Source organism: Athene noctua, chromosome 2 (genome assembly GCF_965140245.1).
Source record: "Athene noctua chromosome 2, bAthNoc1.hap1.1, whole genome shotgun sequence".
Taxonomy (NCBI): domain Eukaryota; kingdom Metazoa; phylum Chordata; class Aves; order Strigiformes; family Strigidae; genus Athene; species Athene noctua.
The window spans coordinates 104080675-104097894 of NC_134038.1; the positions used below are offsets into that span (position 1 = coordinate 104080675).

Below are 17220 nucleotides of genomic sequence, written 5' to 3' on the forward strand. Positions count from 1 at the left end.
TCTATACAAGAGGAGGGATTGTTCTGGGTGTTATGTAGCTAAAGCACTATAATTGCAAATTTAAATATCTGTTCTCTTGTGCAGAGGGCAAAGAGGTTTCAGCCCTAGAAATACTGAAGTTATTATATTTTTAAAAAGGAATTTAAAACTTTTTGAGATTGACCATGAACCCCCATAGCATTATTTTTAATGAAATTGTTAATTGTTTTGGACTTAAACCTATTACCTTTTAAATGATTGGGGAAATTCCTTTATATTTGAATAGCATAAGAACAAATATTTAAATATTCACTTAATTATTTCAAGTAGGTATGTAGCATACTAACCAGAAAAATGAAGCTGTAAAGAACTCCACAAACATTGGGTTGGGACCGGCCAAAGTCAGCCCAGCTTCTTGGAATTAACTGAAATATATTGATTTTACACCTGGCCAAGGACTAGACATATTATCTGTTTGGTTACGTAATTTAAAAAAATTCCACTTAATGTTAAATCTAGTGACAACAAGTCCCTAATTGTTCTCTTATTGATTAGACTGCAGCTCTGTTAAACATCAACTATTTTCTATTTTGTTTTATCTTATCTCCCATCAAACGTCCAGCACACCATGCTGAGCCGAGATGGGGTACACCTCCTGCAACACTGCATTTCCTTAAAGACTACACCCTAACTACTGTGGCTAAATAAATAAATACATACACAGATTACAGTTAACCTAAGAATTTGCTAAACATTATTTCTAAACAAAGAAGACCACATAATTTGTAATATGTACATAATTTAGAAAGAAGCTATATGATAATGTCTTATAGCTTTCTCAGAATATTTGCTTGATGGAAACAGTGTCTTTAGTGGAACACAGCAGAAAGGCTGAGTAGGTTAATAAAAATCTACATGTGTAAATACTTGTGACGCAAATTCCATGTGACATCAAGCACTATATGAAACTTATTTGCTGATAAAACTTGAACAAGGAGAAAGTACAGGTGAGAAAAACATAGCTCATTCTTTGAAAATATTCTTCAGTTTAATAAAATTCAAAATAATGTAGAAGTGTTGAAGATCTAGAAGATTTTATTAGCCTTTTTAGCCTTACTGTGTGAACTGAATATGTAGTCCTACAGAGTTATTCAGCTCCCCTTGATGTTGGTAGATGTACATCCATGTACTTCCAGAACAACCTAGGGAAAATTGGACCAAACTTGGAGGGATGTTAGACATTAAAAAGGCAGTGATTAGCAACACCTTGTTATAACAGGTTTTTAATTCCTCTTCTAAAAATAGGGAACATCTGAAAAGTAAACTACCAGAATTGTATGTGCAAAGTGTTGGAAAAAGCAGTGGTGATTGTTTTTTTCTAACATTTTCTTGATTACATTTCCAGACTTTAGAAATTATGAAAAATAGACTGAATTGTGTTTCCCAATGGAATTCTCAAAGTAGAAATACTTGCACCTGCTGAGGAACTGATTTCCTGCATCACTGTGCACATTTTATGATTAATTTTTTTTTGACCAAATGTATTTAATCTTTCTAGAAATTTGGCTAAAGTGCTTCTAATGTGAATGAAACTGAAAATTTGCTGAGGATACTGGAAATTCAGAAATATCAGTTTATTTCTAAAATTAATTTGATTAATTTTGAGTGTGAATTAGTGCCTGAGATACTAATCAGTGGATGGACTTGGAAAGATTCATAATTTTTTCTGGTTACCTTTACTTCTTAGTTTGTGTGAATTATTAATTATTCTCTACAATATAACCTGGGTTTTTAAGACCCATCCTTCTTTTAGCCAAATAAGTCACATAGTTTAACAGTAATTTTAAATCAAATTTTGTAGGTGAAAACATCTTGATTGTTATGTTTAGTAAAGAAAGTGATCTTGCTTCAGCTATAATTAACAAGTAGTTGTGATAAATTATTCCTCTGGAAATCTTTACATTATGCTCATATAAAAAAATATTCGTATAGAATATGAGGAGAGGCAATTTCATTAAGTATCCAAACTAATACAACTGATTTAGGGATAAATATCAAGGACAAGCTAATTTGGCCTAGATATTGTATTTTGGCATATGACATGATCTATTGGTTTTGTTAGTATTGCTTAATGAAGACTGAGGCTAGAGATTGGCACATGTTTATATTACCGTTATTGATTGTCTCATTTCAGCACAGAAATTAAGACCATTGTGTACTTTCCAAATGAGAGCTTGGGTTTTAAAGAGTTCTCAAGAAAGTCTTGTGCTGCCTAGCTATGACAGTGTCTCACAGTGGAGAGTGAAAACAGCAAGTTGTGATTAAAAAGTTTTCTTATGGTAAATGAGAGAATAGCCTCCCTGGAAAGAGCTTCTCTATCCATTTTTTATTTTACAATGATACTCAAGTTTTTTAACTTTGTCATCCTTTTAATTTCTCCAGCACTGACTCAGCAGTGTGCTTTAAGCTGTAAAAACAACCAGACCTTTTGAATATGGTTACTTTTTGCATAACACCTGCTTGCCGGGCACTGTGCTTTGCCTTTTCTTTGTGCTTTTTTTCTTGACTTCCTTTTCTTCTTCTCAGAAGACAAGCTCCTTTGTTCTTGATAAAAACTTGCTTGAAAATCTATCATATTCAGTAAGAGGTTTTCTAGACTTCAGTGGAATTTGGGGCTGATCTAAGGTGCCAGCTTGCATCACCAAACCCTGAGCACAGTAGATATCCTGCTATTTTAATTGGACTTAAGTGAGAAGTACTTTAGCCCTTAATAGTTTTGTTCGAACTAAATAATGAAAAAGTCATAACTGTCGGGTATTGTTACTTAGGAAGGATGGACTAGAGAAGGTCTCCTGCAGGGAGCGGAAAAATGGGGTGGGAGACCAGCGCATGGCTCCTTTGGAAACTCTTTTCAGGTCTTCTGTTTCTCCAGAATCATGGCAACACGATGATCAGTGAAACACTTCTTTTCTGACAAGCTAAACATATGGACTATGCAAAGGGAGAACTTGTAACTTCTGTTTGTTGGGAAGAGATTTTGTAAAGTAATTACATTGATCTTTAAACTTCTAGAATAGGCCCATGAAAATATTTAACAGGTTATTTGAAGATGATCACTGAGACTGGTATGTGCTGCAGCATCTGCTTCAAAAGCAAGGAGAATTTTGCTACTACTGCATTAATATAAGTTGATGTAGAATATGTACTGAAGAGTTGAAGGGAAAACTTATTGACTGAATGTAAAAAGACAGAGCTCTCTTCCATCCTCTTGCAGTTCCCCAGAAAGGCCATCTAGGTCAGTAGTGGTTTGGGATCTTCCTCCAGGACCTGGAAGGCAGCTATGGAAGTCAATTCTCCTGACTTTTCGGTAGACTCTGAGGAGTCCCTTCTGCCAACCCAACTGTTGGCTGTAGACCTGCAGGTAGGTGCTCTTTGCTCCTGTTGTTCTGCTTGGAGAGAGCTAATGGGAAAGCACTGAAGCTGTGAATCTTGTCCACAGGAAGGAGAATAAAGGTCTAAGGCACTCACAAGTCACTGTGAGTGGCAAAGCACTCTCTTGCTGTTGTTGTCACTTCCTCCAGACCTGAACTGTCCAACAGTATAAGCAAATGTGTGACTGTTAAATGTTACTTCAAATGTTAAGTAACAGTTACACAAATATTTAACTCCCATATGACAGTAAAGCTACATGTAATTAAAACACAATCGCCAAATTTATGTCTCCTAGTTAGAGAAGTACTTGTCTTGAAATACATTTGCAGTGCGAAGGACTAATCCCATCGGATTTAGTTGATCAAAGCTATTTTTATCTGAGAAAGACAAACTGATCTTTTTACTTTTTAATCTTCTTTTACATTGTGTGTTTCTGACTTTTCTTTGTTGTGTTGTCCTCAAACCCGCTTACTTCTATATTTTGAAATTGTTGATTTATGGGAAAAATGAATACATACATTGCTCCTCCCTTATAATTTTTATTCTTCCAAGTCCTCCTCTTAAATTATTTTTGCATGTTGCTATTGTATTTGTTTCTTACAAGAGGAGGACTTTGAAGTCTAGTCACAGGTTTCACTTTGGAAAGTCTTAAGCCTGTGCTGGAGACGAATGGACCTACTTCCAATGTGTACAATTTAATGCTGGTCCCACGATGTGAAAATGTAACCTCCTTTCCCAAGTGAACGAGCACTAACTCCACCTTATAAGTTATGTAGGTACATTTAATTTATGCACTTTATAAGGTAGCTCCCATTTTTACTACCGTGACAGACAACACCAGCTAATTTCAAAAGCCGTCTGGACATGATCCTGAGCAACTGGCTCTAGGTGGCCCTGCTTGAGCAGGTGGGGTTGGGCCCAGAGGTCCCTTCACACCTCAACCACTCTGTGGTTCTGTGACAATCAGGAGATATTCCGGTTTTGCTGTAATGTTCATCTGTGAAAGACCCTTTCACAACTATTTTCTCTTAATCTTTTGGTTAATCTTTTTAACATATCTACTGTTTGAAACACTCTGCAATTATTTGGTGATGCCTTGTTGCAACAGAAGCTTAATGTTGCTGATTATGTGGGAGCTATTGGGCGTTTCCATTTTGGCAGAGCCATATTTAGTTATTTTACTTTATGAATTATTAGACAGCAGCTAATAACATTATTTTAAATGCTACATTTTAACTAACTGGGCCATATCTCTCCTTGCATTGCGTAATAATGATGTTATATTGTGGTCATATATCCACTATGAATAATTTGTCTTTCATAGATGGCTGCCCTTTTTCCATTAATGTTTTTGAGTCTTGACTTACCTACACCCTTACTGCATAGACAATAGTGTAGAAAGTACATGTCTAATGAATTTATATCATACAGTTTTTTAATAACAGGAAGTTATCACACAACCATAGAACTAGTTATGTTTCAATGTACTTATTAGAGTGTTGACTACAAAGGTAAATAATTTTTGTTGGCCACTACTGTAAAAAAACAGAATAATTTTCTGCCAGTGTGAATATTTTATTAGTATTACTTTCTGACAAGATACCAGTCAGCCTACTGCTGTGGCCTTCATAGGCTTTGATGGGAATTGGCCAACACACAGGCCCGCCTATGAGCTGTATGTAGAGAAACAGTGAAATTGCACAGCCTACTTGGTTGCCGTGTGATAAGCATTTCATTCACACAATGAACAGTTAATTAATTCTAGATGAAGTCAGTAGTTTGCATACACTTTGGAGAAGGCCTGAGCAAAGCCAGGACAACCTTGTTGGGAAGGGGAAGACTAAAATGTGAGCCAGGAAGACGGCAGGGATGACAGGGAGCAGGTTCTGAGGGGGTGTGCTGAGGATGGGATGCATCACGGCCCCCACGTGCCTCCACTGCAGCGCACCTCCTGCCACAACCTGCCTCCTGCCTGCTCCGGCCAGAGCCACACCAGACATTTCCATGGTGGAGCCACCCATGTTGCTGATGTGGCCGTTGCCTCGGTCCTTGTGGTATGGCTGTTACCCGCCGGCACAGGGGATCCATTCTGTTTCCATCTTGTGTTCATCAGAAACCATCCGCCATCACGGCACGAGTAAGAATGGCGTTGGCTGCTCGACATGGAGACGTCTGGCAAGCAGCGCTCAACAAACCGACCTACAGAGAGACAGGTGGTGTCAGGCCGTGGCGCCTTCCAGCGCCATGGGCGGGATACCGTCGTGTGCCCAGGCAACCTCAACAGGAGAAGGGGTGTGGGGTGGGGCTCCTCCGCCCAGGACCCACACCGCAGCTCCCATGGGTCCCTGCTAGGGCCTACGGGAGCCCCAGGCCCAGCCCCGCCACAGGCGCCAGGGGAGCACCAGGGCGGGAAGGTGTGAGGCAGGCGCGGAGGTGCCAGGCGGGGCCTCCTCCAATGGGAAGCCTGGCCGCCAGGCCTCGCCCTGCCCTATTGGCTGGGGGCGGTGGGAGGGGCCTCCAGCTCCCAGAGGAGGCAAAGGGGGCTGCAGCCCCCAGCCCCTGAGCAGGAGTCGAGCACTGCTGGGCGTCACGTGCTGATCTCACGTTATGGGCACGGTGCCGCCAGGCTCCTCCCACCCCGCGGTGACGTCACGCCCCAGCTCTCGCGAGAGCCCCCAGTGGTGGTGCCCCGTGGGGGGCGCAGGCGGGAGGGGCAGGTGACAAGGTCGCAGGTGAACCCAAGGGCCGGGGGGGGGCCCCCATCTGAGGCCCCGCCCCTAGCCGCGCCCAGCTCCTCCGAGGAGCCAATGGGAGCGTAGGCCCAAGTCTCTTCCCATTGGCTGGCTGCTTGGCATGCAAATGAGCCCCGACGTCACTTCCTCGGATAAATCGAGCGCCATTTTCTCTTTCTGGCTCTGGATGAGGAGCGGGTGGAGGCTGAAGGGCGGGCGCGGGGTGGCGGGTGCTGCGCGCGGGGGCTGAGCCGAGGTCGGTCCCGAGCTCCAGCGATGCTGCTGCTGCCGCCGCCGCCGCCGCCCTCGCGGTGCGCGGAGTGAGCGCGGCAGCAGCAGCAGGCGGCGGCGGTGGCGGAGGAGGAGCCGCCGCGGGGCGGGGCGGCGGGCACGGCGCGGCGCGGGAGGGGCGCGGCGGCCGAGGTGGCGGCGGCGGCGGCGGCGCCAGCGCTGTGAGGAGCGGGAGGCAGAGGCTGCGGCGCGGGCCCGCGACCCAGCAGGCGGCGGCAGCAGCGGCAGGAGCGGCGGCGAGGCGCGGAGCGGCGGCGGGCTCCCCCTGCAGGCCGGCCGGGTAGGTGCAGCGGGGCGAGCTGGCGGCGCCCGCGGGCGGCCCGCCCCGAGGGGCGCGGGGAGGCGGGGGCTGCGGGGCGCGGCGCGGGCAGGGCGGCCTCCGCGGGCGGAGGCGCTGTAGCCGCGGGGCGGAGGCGGTGCGCCGGCGGCAGTTAGCGAAGCGCCGGCTTCGGTGTTCGCCGCTGGGCTCGCCTCGGCGGGGTGCGAGGAGCCCAGACCCCGCCTCGCCGAGGGGCTGATGGGCTTCGCTGAGGGGGAGGGTCGGAGCTCCGAGCCGTGCTGCGGCGAGGCGTGGGGCCCGATCGCTGCCGGGGGGCGCTGCTCCTTCGCAGCACCGGAGCTGCCCAACGTCCCTGCTCGGGAGGCACCTCGAGGCGCTTTTGCTTGAAGCCTCCCGCGGCGGCCGGGCGGGGGCGACTCCGGTCAGGCCCGCGGGTGCCGGCCCCGGGGCTGTCAGCTCCCCGGCGACCACTGGCCGGCCTGTGGGGGCCGCCGGGCAGGGCCGGTGCTCGCTGCCGCGCTCACGGGGGGCGGGCGGGGCCGGGCGGTGTCCGGCGGGGCTCTCTCGCCCCGGCTGGCTTTTGGCTGCGCCGTGGCGGCGTCCGCCGTGTCTCGGGGAGGGCCGCCCGCGGGGGCCGGCTGGGAGCAGCTCCCGGTCCCCTGCCCGCCGCGCACGGGAGGGGAGGAGGGACTTCCGGGTTTGCCCATGATTGGAGGCAGCAATTAGCCTAATGAGACGTTTTAACACAGGGAAGACTCGCAGCTTTACGACTGCTGTTTACTAAACAGCTGTTCAGGACCGCTTTTCTTTTTTTCTAATTTCTGCCGGTACTGAAGCGAGAGAGTATCTGAGGGACCAACTTCACAGGTGATCTGTGGATGAAAAGTCTTAATGGCTTCTAGGCAACGTGGAGATTTGAAACAGTTTATGGAAAACTAGTGTGCACGGGAATAGTATGCATGCAAAACGAGAAGTAAAATGTTAATAGCATGCAACACTACATTAAATATTCCTATGGGACTTAAGCAATGCATAAATCTTGAAAAAATCAAGAAATTTGAGTCATGTAAACGGTCGTAACCCGTACAGTGCCAATCATTAAAACCATTTAAATAAGACTGCCTTGTGCTCGAGCAAGTAGTGGGAAACGCTTTTTGTCCTGATTTGTACATTGAATAAAAGATAGGTGTTTCACGTTTGCTGAAGTGATTCGTGGTTCTGTACTGTCAAAATCACAAATAGCTTCCTTTCAACTGATAAATACTCAAGTTCTGACAGGCATTTGGGGGGAAATTGGTTGTTTTCCTTAACAGTTTTCTATCATCAAAAATACACGTTTGAACTCTGAAAACTTTTAAAGACGTAGTGAAATACTTGTAAAGACTCACTCTTGGGGTCCCCCATCCAATCTATATTCTAGAAATTTTAGTGCTCTTTTTAATAAACTTCCAGTTTAATTTTAAACAAGAAAAGGGAATTTCTTTAGGACAATATTTAGACAAACTGTATAATAAATATGCTATATTATAAGCTGTAATAAGATCTGTAATTCTGATAGTTCATTTCATGAAAGTTTTGTAAAAAAACAATACTTCCCCCCCCCCAATTATATCAAATCTTGAAACACTGTGAAGAGCATACAGAGTTTTGTGATTCCTTATGTTTTACCCCTGGGACCTCATTGATTTCGGTCAAGTCTTGTTAATGCCAGTGGAGCTGGCTCGTGTTGAAACACTTGAACTTTTCTGCTGAAACCTGTAGCACAGCCTTATTTTTAACAGTTCTGTCCCCTTACTGAATTATTCAGGTTGTGGGTTTATTCATGTTGTGGGTTATCTGTGCTGTGAACTGTTCTGTGCATCTTTGTGAAATGTCTTTAGTCATACTTAGCTGACTAGGGTGGTACAAATACAGCTGTACTTCTCCCTAGAGGAGTTGGGCTCAAACAACACGGGGCTGGTGAGTCCTGTGGGATTTGAGTAGGCTCCATGTAGATGCTCAAGTCATCTGGAATGAGCTTGGGTTGTGCTGGGTTCAGCTTCTGGCTAACGCTGATCCCCCAGAGAGTCAACCTCTATGTGAGTCCCAGTGCTCTGGGAAGGAAGGCTCCATGACTTAGAATGGTGTAGTCCCATCTTCTAACTATTCTTGGATAACTAGTCTTGGTTAATGAAGCGTGCCGATAATTAAACCTCAGTAGCTAAAGTTAGTGATCTAAACTTGTTTTAATTTGACTTTTTTTAGGTAAGATGCAGGTTGTTGTTGTGCTGTATCTTTATCTCTGTAATCACAGACATTAATGCTTCTTACTGCATTAGTGACTAATGAGTGATGGCCATCTTTGTTTTGGATTAAATTACTTCTAATGGCTATGTGATTTTTAGCCAAGAAAAGAGAAAAATTATTGTAACTGAGATCTATAATTCAAGACCCGTAAATGTTTCTGGTTTAGTTAAAAAAAGTTTAATTATTTTACCTAAGATTTCTATCATGTTGCACTTGGATAGAAGTTGGAATTTCAGAAGATAAAGTAGCATTATTTTGTTGACCATAACTACTCTTACTAAGTTTTATTAATCTGTTTTAATTTACTGCAAATGAAATAATAAACGAGAATAGTGTCCATTCTAATCAATTGACTGTTTTTCTTTCCAGGAATCAAATCTTTCAAAGCTCTTAAAACACCTAGAGATGTTGATAGGAAGCTATATGTATTTCTTCCCTCTCCCTCCAAAGACTGGATAAGCTTTGATGGTGCCAATGTACTCATAAATACAGTTAGGTCTCTCAGAAGGCACAGAGTCCAGGGAGTGGAACTGCCTGTGTAATATATGGTTGAGCAGATATCCAAGTATGACTTCTTGGAGGGCTTATAAGCTTATTGGAAACAAAACAAAATTGATGAGAGTAGAATTCACAGAATCAACTAGGTTGGAAAAGACCTTGAAGATCATCCAGTCCAACCATTAACGTAACACTGACAGTTTCCAATTACACCATATCCTTAAGCACTATGTCAACCCAACTCTTAAACACCTCCAGGGATGGGGACTCCTGCTGCTCTGGGCAGCCCATTCCAACACCTAACAACCCCTTCTGGAAAGAAATGCTTCCTAATATCTAGTCTAAACCTTCCCTGGTGCAACTTGAGGCCATTCCCTCTTGTCCTATCACTTGTTACTTGGTTAAAGAGGCTCATCCCCAGCTCTCTGCGACCTCCTTTCAGGTAGCTGTAGAGGGCGATGAGGTCTCCCCTCAGCCTCCTCTTCTTCAGATTAAACACCCCCAGTTCCCTCAGCCGTTCCCTGTATGACCTGTGCTCCAGACCCTGCACCAGCTCCGTTGCCCTTCTCTTGACATGCTCGAGTCATTCAATGTCCTTTTTGTAGTGAGGGGCCAAAACTGAACACAGGAATCGAGGTGCGGCCTCACCAGTGCCGAGTACAGGGGTCAGATCCCTTCCTTGTCCCTGCTGGCCACTCTATTGCTGACACAAGCCAGGATGCCATTGGCCTTCTTGGCCCCCTGGGCACACTGCTGGCTCCTGTTCAGCCGGCTGTCAATCAGCACCCCCAGGTCCCTCTCTGACTGGCAGCTCTCCAGCCACTCCTCCCCAAGCCTGTAGCGCTGCTGGGGGTTGTTGTGGCCCAAGGGCAGCCCCCGGCATTTGGCCTTATGGAAACTCCTGCAGTTGGCCTCAGCCCATGGCTCCAGCCTGTCCAGGTCTCTCTGCAGAGCCTCCCTACCCTCGAGCAGATCAACACTCCCACCCAACTTGCTGTCATCTGCAAACTGACTGAGGGTGCACTCGATCCCCTTGTCTAGATCATCAGTGAAGGTGTTAAACAGGAGTGGCTCCAAAACTGAGCCCTGGGGGACACCACTCGTGACCGGCTGCCAACTGGATTTAACTCCGTTCACCACAGTTCTTTGGGCCTGGTGATCCAGCCAGTTTTTTACCCAAGCAAAGTGTGTGACCATCCAAGCCAATTTGGCATGACCAAGCTGAACTCGCGTCTTTCTAGGCAGTTCCTCAGTGTGCCTGTTGTCCTGGCTGCTGTCTTTGCTATCCAGTGTTCTTTATATTCTGAGAATTAGTAGGTTATACATCTCATTTCATTTTCAGGAATGAAGCAGTTGTTGATAATTCAGTATTAGTTGAGAAAACAATTTCTAATGAGTTTACTAAAATGAAAATAAAGATTTCTTTATTGGTGTTTTGTCAACTCTCATAACTGTTGAAATACAAATTGGTAAACAAACCTTTAAGAGTACTTCCTACCCAAGTATCTCAAAACCTGAAAGTGTCTATAAAAATCTCTTCCACAGTTACTAATGACAGTTTACTAGATAAAGTATGAAAGCTAAGCATGATTGAATTTCCAAGGCAGATGATACCAAGGGACAAAATTCTGTAAGCCTTTCATAATTTCCCTACTACAAGGAGTTCTGTGAGCAAGAGACTAGTGAAGACCAGCTTTCTAGGAACGCTTCTGGAGATCTGGTTTCTGTGTAGATTATCTGGTGTCTAAAAAGGGTTACCCTGTGCCCTTTTTCTCTGTGGATCTTCTCATAGGGTTTCTCTCTAGCTGCCTGTTTTTATGAAATCTCTGGAAATGCCTGTTTATCTAGCTTACTGTCCGATTTTACTGGATATATTTGTATGTATGTGTAAGGCACATTTGTGCATCTTCCTTCCTCGAGCTCCATAGCAGCTTGATATTTAATTTGATTGCATATGCCTAGTTTCCTTGGGAACATGAACTGAAATGGTGCTGATTTGATGTAAAGAAAAATCTTTTCATTGTGAGCACTAGTCCATCACTGGAAACACTTGCCCAGAGAGGCTGTCAAACCTCTGTTTGTGGAGATTTTCAAGAGCTGGCTGGCCAGTATGCAGTGTTTCCTTGCAGTTCATTGTTGGCTTGCTTTGAATAGAAGCCTCGACCTGGTGTCCTCCTGAGGTCCCTTCTGAGGTGAATGAGTGGTGTTCTAAGTAGTAGACTAAAAGGAAGGCTAATAGGAACTTTTCATTTTGTGGCTTCTCACTTTGAAGAGGTGAAATGTTAGTATTTACACTTTTTTTAATGCAAAGAAATTATAGTCAAGCATAGTTACTTGGTATTTGTCATTGATTAGTAAGATACTGTCCAGACTGTTACCTTGTTTAGAGTAGTATTAAAATAGTACAGTACTACTGGAAGGGCAGAGTTGCTTTTGTTGTCATTGTTGAAAAGCTGAACGCAGCTGAATGTTATGTGATAATAAATGTATTGTAGAAATGGAGGGAACCTTTAGTGTTACATGCAATGTCAGATTGCTGTATCCTTACACAGTTGTTACCTAAATGAACAGGAAATGAAGGAAGAGACTGGTGGATAAAATGCACAAGCAAGGGTTGAATGACCTTTTTAGAAACTTTTTAACCTTTTCGGTTTGGGACATCTGCTGCTATAATTATTTTATTTTGCTATTAACTTGCCTTGGTTCTGTTTATGAAAAGGCACTGTCTTTGAAAACTCAATGGATTTTAAGGTTGTTGGTTGTTGTTTGTATTTTTTTTTTTAACTGTAATTAAAAGTAGTTTAAGATAAATTTGTCTTTCAGGTAGCCAATGCGGTGAAAGGATCAAGACTCTTGGGCTAGAATAATTCAGGTGTAATTTTACAGCAGTGCTTTCATGTTGAATTTGCTAGTTAAGAATGGGATGTGTTCCAACAAAAGGCTGACTGTAGTTATGCCTGGAAACAAAAGTGCAAGCTAAGGCTTGACAAATGTCCAGAATGCAAGAGAAATAAATTAGTAGTAAAAGAGTATGGATAATAAACTGTATAATGATCAGGCAATTAAACTGAGGGCTTGAGGGAATAAACTTAGAAGGTTGAAATTTTGTATTCTGTATGATGGAGCATTGCTGGTCTAATGGATACAGAGAACGTTAGATGAGTAACATAGTTGTTGTCCCAGGCAGTTTGTTTAAATACCAGCTGAATAACCTTGCACATCATATAGAAATATACATATTTTTGGAATGAACACCAACTACCTGAAAACTGGAAAATAAGTAATTTATATTCAAGTGTTTTGTTTTTCTTTCTCCTTGATTAGTGGCTTCCATTTCAGAAAGACGACTGGTTAAGAAAACTCTTGAGATACATGGACGTTACATACTATAGCCCCTTTGCAGAGTAATCTTTCTTTTTTGTGGGAATGACATGCCTCAAGAAATGTATGCTTCAGCTTCAGTAGCATCAGTGTATCAGTTAAAGGAATGAGATGGAGCAACTGTGTTTCCAGTGGAGCTTAACATATTCAACCACATCTTTTGGCTGATCTGAGTATGTTGACATCCTGTCAGCTCTGTTGTTACCTGCAGTGGATCCAACCTGCTGTCATAGAGAGCCTGATCATAAAGCTTTAACCAGAGACTACACAAATTCCTGCTTGACTTCACTTCAAAAAGAGGATTTTAGGTCTTAATTTTACTCCTTGGATTTTGGTAGAATGCCAGACTAGTTACTCTGATTTATTCCATTCTGTATAGGTTCCTGTTCCACACCTACCCCAGTGCTATCAGAATGTCTTCCAGACTTCTTACTGATAAAAAATATTAGAAAACGACCAGCATCTGTCAAATGGGGCTCCCTCTCCATTTCTCTCTACACACCTTTCCTTTGGGGAGAGAAGAAGAGGAGAATAGCATGTGAGTTGTTTGAATTTTAATTTAAAAAGCTTAACTTTTTTCTCTGTTTTGTACATAAATTAAGGTTTGGGGTTTTTTGTCTTCCTGAGCGATGACATACAAAATAGAACACATTTTTTTTCTTTGGTGGGTTTTTTTTGGGTTTTTTTTGTAACTTGTCTTATATGGGAGGGTTTTTTGCAACTGTTTACAGGGAAGTCTTGCCTTTACAAGGCAGAGATTTCATGTTGACAGTGGTCTTGGTTTGTTTGGGGGGTTTTTTGTGTTTTTTTTTAGTTTTTGAGGAGTATAGCTTTTCAAGACATTCAGGACCATTAAGGCTGAAGTACTATACTATTTGGGGATTTTTTTTAATTTATTTTTTTTCCGTGTTAGAACTTGTCCTGGATGGATGAATTGTTTAGCAGTGAGGACTGAAATCTTTTAAACTCTCTTGTGTCCTCTGCCAGCTATTTAAGAACAAAGGAATATTTGTGAAGCTCCTGGTGACCTTTTTAAGTGCAGGGTAGTTCTGTTGCTTTCTGTGCCCATTTAAGTTTCTTAAATCTCAGTCTAAACTGCATTTTGCTGTAATCCAGAGAGGAGGTGATAAAGGCACATACTTCTGAAGCTAAACCCATAGGGATACCTTAGGATGTCCTGGGAGCTGAAGATAAGCAACTGATGTGCCCGTAGCCCAGCTACACGGGGAATGCTAAAGGCCTTAGCTGTTGGGGAAGCACTGGACTCTTCCTGGTGGTTTGTTCTAGGCAGGTGGGCACCCACACTGTGCAACAACCCTTCAGGCAGGTGACCTGCAGCAGATAATCTGTCTTTCCATTATTTTGCTTTAGTGGTCATCCTCCTCTGTTATGTTGGAGTTCAGCTATTGCAGCTTGCTGGAAGGAACAGGATAGGGTATAAATCCAGATTCTGGAGTAGGGGAAAGTGATAGAGCTATATACACTCCTTCAAGAGGAGGAGGACTAGAAGCATATGGGTATTAAAAAAATTTGTCCCAATTCAGCGTATTTAGCTATCAGTGCCATACATTAATTACGTTTTATTTCTACTTCATTAATATTGTAGTAGCTTGTTTTATGCCAAAGTCCGTATCAGCTTACAGCAGCAGAAACTTCTGCAGGGAATTTATTTTTTACTAGCAATCATATTTTAAGCATGTACATGCATGACAACAAACCAAATTGTCAGAGAGGCTTCTTATCTTGACACTGACATTCAAGTTGAAAAGTGTTGACTTCCTCCTTCCTGAGATTATAGTAAATTTCTGAGTAGAACTTAGTAAAATTAAGATGTTCACGTTCTCTTACAAAAAAGCCCCACAAAATACAGTATAGACACCAATATCTGAAAGAAAAACTTGGAATTTGGTTAGATAGGAGAGATGTAAAGGATTTTTTTTCCCCAAAATCAGATTTTGTTTCCTTTACGAGGAACCAAGTAATCTACTGGGAATTATTGAGACCAGTTCTTTGGCTTAAGGCTCTTGGATTTTCATATTTAAAAATACATTTTTCAGACTTCAGTTTTTGTTTTAATACTGTTAAGTGAAAGTGCCTGTGTTCAAGTATTCCATCACTTTTTTGTATTTCTTTTTCAGGAAAACTGCAAAATGTTTCAAATTCCTGTTCAAAATCTTGATAATATCAGGAAGGCTCGAAAAAAGGTGAAGGGCATTCTTGTGGATCTTGGTCTTGACAGCTGCAGGGAGTTGTTGAAGGTAAAGCATTTGAAATAATGTAAACTAATCTGAAACTTAGACCCTTGACAACCATTCCACTTTTTAGTGTATATATAATACTCCACTGCTGTAGATCTTTATGGTGAGGTCTTTACTTGATGGATTACCCATGACTAACTACTCATATGCCAGGGATGGAATTTAGTGTTTTAGTACATTGAAAGAAACTCTTCTTTCTTAACAAGATGTGTTATAGATGGTGCTGCATATTCTCTGCTATTAATAGTTCAACAAAAGGAAACAGTACAGCTTTAGGAAAAGCACCACAGTCTTAACGAGATGTTATTTGTGTACTATGCAGAAACTTTTTTGTGATTCTTCTAGTCACAAGCAGATGAAGACTTGAGCCTACTCAAAGGCATCACATATCAAGTGCAAACCTCTGAAGAATATTCAAATCGTCAGTATTTCTGAAAATGGACAAGCAATTAGACCCAGTAATCTTGCTTCAGGCCTTTTAAACTTTCTCTAGGGAGAAATACCAAACTTGCCTTACACAGTTGTAGTTCAGTTCTGCATCTTAGAAAGTATATGCAAGCGTACTGGGGCGATCAATATGAATCTAGCACCATTGTTGCCAATTTCAGGAGAAAGTATCGTGCAACAAGCAGGTGAAATTCACACCATCAGCATGGCAAGACTAATACAAGAAAAAAGTGCAAACGCAGTAGTGCAACTCAGTGACTAAACAGTCCTGTGTTTCAGCCAGCTGCTACACAGGCTTTCTTGGCTGTTAGTGTGTTTGTGACCACAATGACCATGGTCAAAAGTTTGGATTAATTTTGTATGATAGTACTAAAGTAAGTTAGCTGTCTGTGTGGGTGCTATTGTATCTTTTTTGGTACTTTTTTTCTGAAACTGTAAGTAAATGATTGGGGAAAAAATGCTCAAGAGTAATGCTAAAACATTCTTGGTTATTGTAGTTGAATAATGTTTGATGTATCTAAACGTCATAAGAGCTCAGAAAAGTGTATTTGTCTAGTAATTTCCATTTTCTTACTGCTTAGTGTTGTGTTGTATAATGTTTTGTAATTAAAAAGTCAGAAGCTGTTCTGTCTTGACTCTGAAATAGAAATGTTTTGATGATGCTAATTGTTTTGCTATGAAATTGATTGCAGTTTAACTTCTTGATTGCAGTGTGGTGTTTAAGGGTGAATGAGGAATAAAGTGTTCATGTTTGGTTGGTTGTTTTTTGGAGGTGGTGGTGTGTGTTTGGTTTCGTTTCATTTTTAAGACCTGTGGTGGTGGTGGGGAACCCAGCAAACATTCACATTCTAGAAAAAGCTCTCGGAGATGTGGGCCAAAAAAAAAAAACCCATTTCATTTTTTTGCAAATAATTCTCCTTCAGACAAGTTTATAACTTCAGTTTGTTTTTTCCAAGTAATCCGGGACTGGTTTTCTTATCACTTTAGCAGCAAGGAGAATCATTTTTATAACTTGATTTGTACTTGCCTCATATGATGATGGTATTTCGTTTTGGTGGAATAGGGTGTGTGATGTCTTAATAGGTGAGAAGTGTCTTAAGGTTTGTCTGTCTTTCCTCAGATATTAAGATTGATTTTTGGACATTGTTCTTGTGAGGAGGCTGGACAATTTAGGAAATGCTGTGAGATGATACGATACAACGCAGACTTGACTTGCCATCTGGTCTTAAAATTGGTCTTAAACTGTTCTAGTAAGGCATGATTATGGACAGTAGTTAGTGAGGAAGGTGGAGGAATTTCACATACAACCAGTATCTCTTTGTAGGTTGGAGACCAAGTGGATTAGGATTTAGGCTAAAAGTTCTTAAGTGATCTCTACTAGGAAGAAAACATGAGCTTTTTGTGCTAGATTACTAGTTTGATTCTCAAAGTAGTCTTTTAATCCAGGGACACTAATGTCAGAGACTTTCCTTTAGTAAACATGTTTTAGCTTCTTTAACATTGTGATCTTTTAAGTCTTCATTTAAACTGAGCATTTTATCTTTTTGTTCTGGAAAACAGTGGTGGTTTTAATACAGAGGGGAGAACAGTTCTTAGTTTTAAAATGTTTTTCTTTTAAACTTAGAAATACCCGCTA

At 42.3% G+C, this 17220-nt stretch overlaps 1 protein-coding gene across 2 annotated transcripts in view; it reads left to right on the top strand.

Moving 5' to 3' along the window:
• Positions 1-6221: 6221 nt before the first annotated feature.
• ADNP2 (ADNP homeobox 2) overlaps positions 6222-17220 on the top strand; it is a 47283-nt gene continuing 36284 nt past the window's right edge. The window contains exons 1-3 of one of the 2 annotated variants that reach the window (XR_012633172.1): positions 6222-6714; positions 13259-13417; positions 15018-15137. Coding sequence is in view for 1 of the 2 variants with exons in the window: in XM_074899780.1 (XP_074755881.1) it covers positions 15030-15137 (108 nt within the window). In the remaining variant the exon portion in view is untranslated. The remainder of the gene's footprint in view (positions 6715-13258; positions 13418-15017; positions 15138-17220) is intronic. The other variant, XM_074899780.1, reaches the window with a different exon arrangement.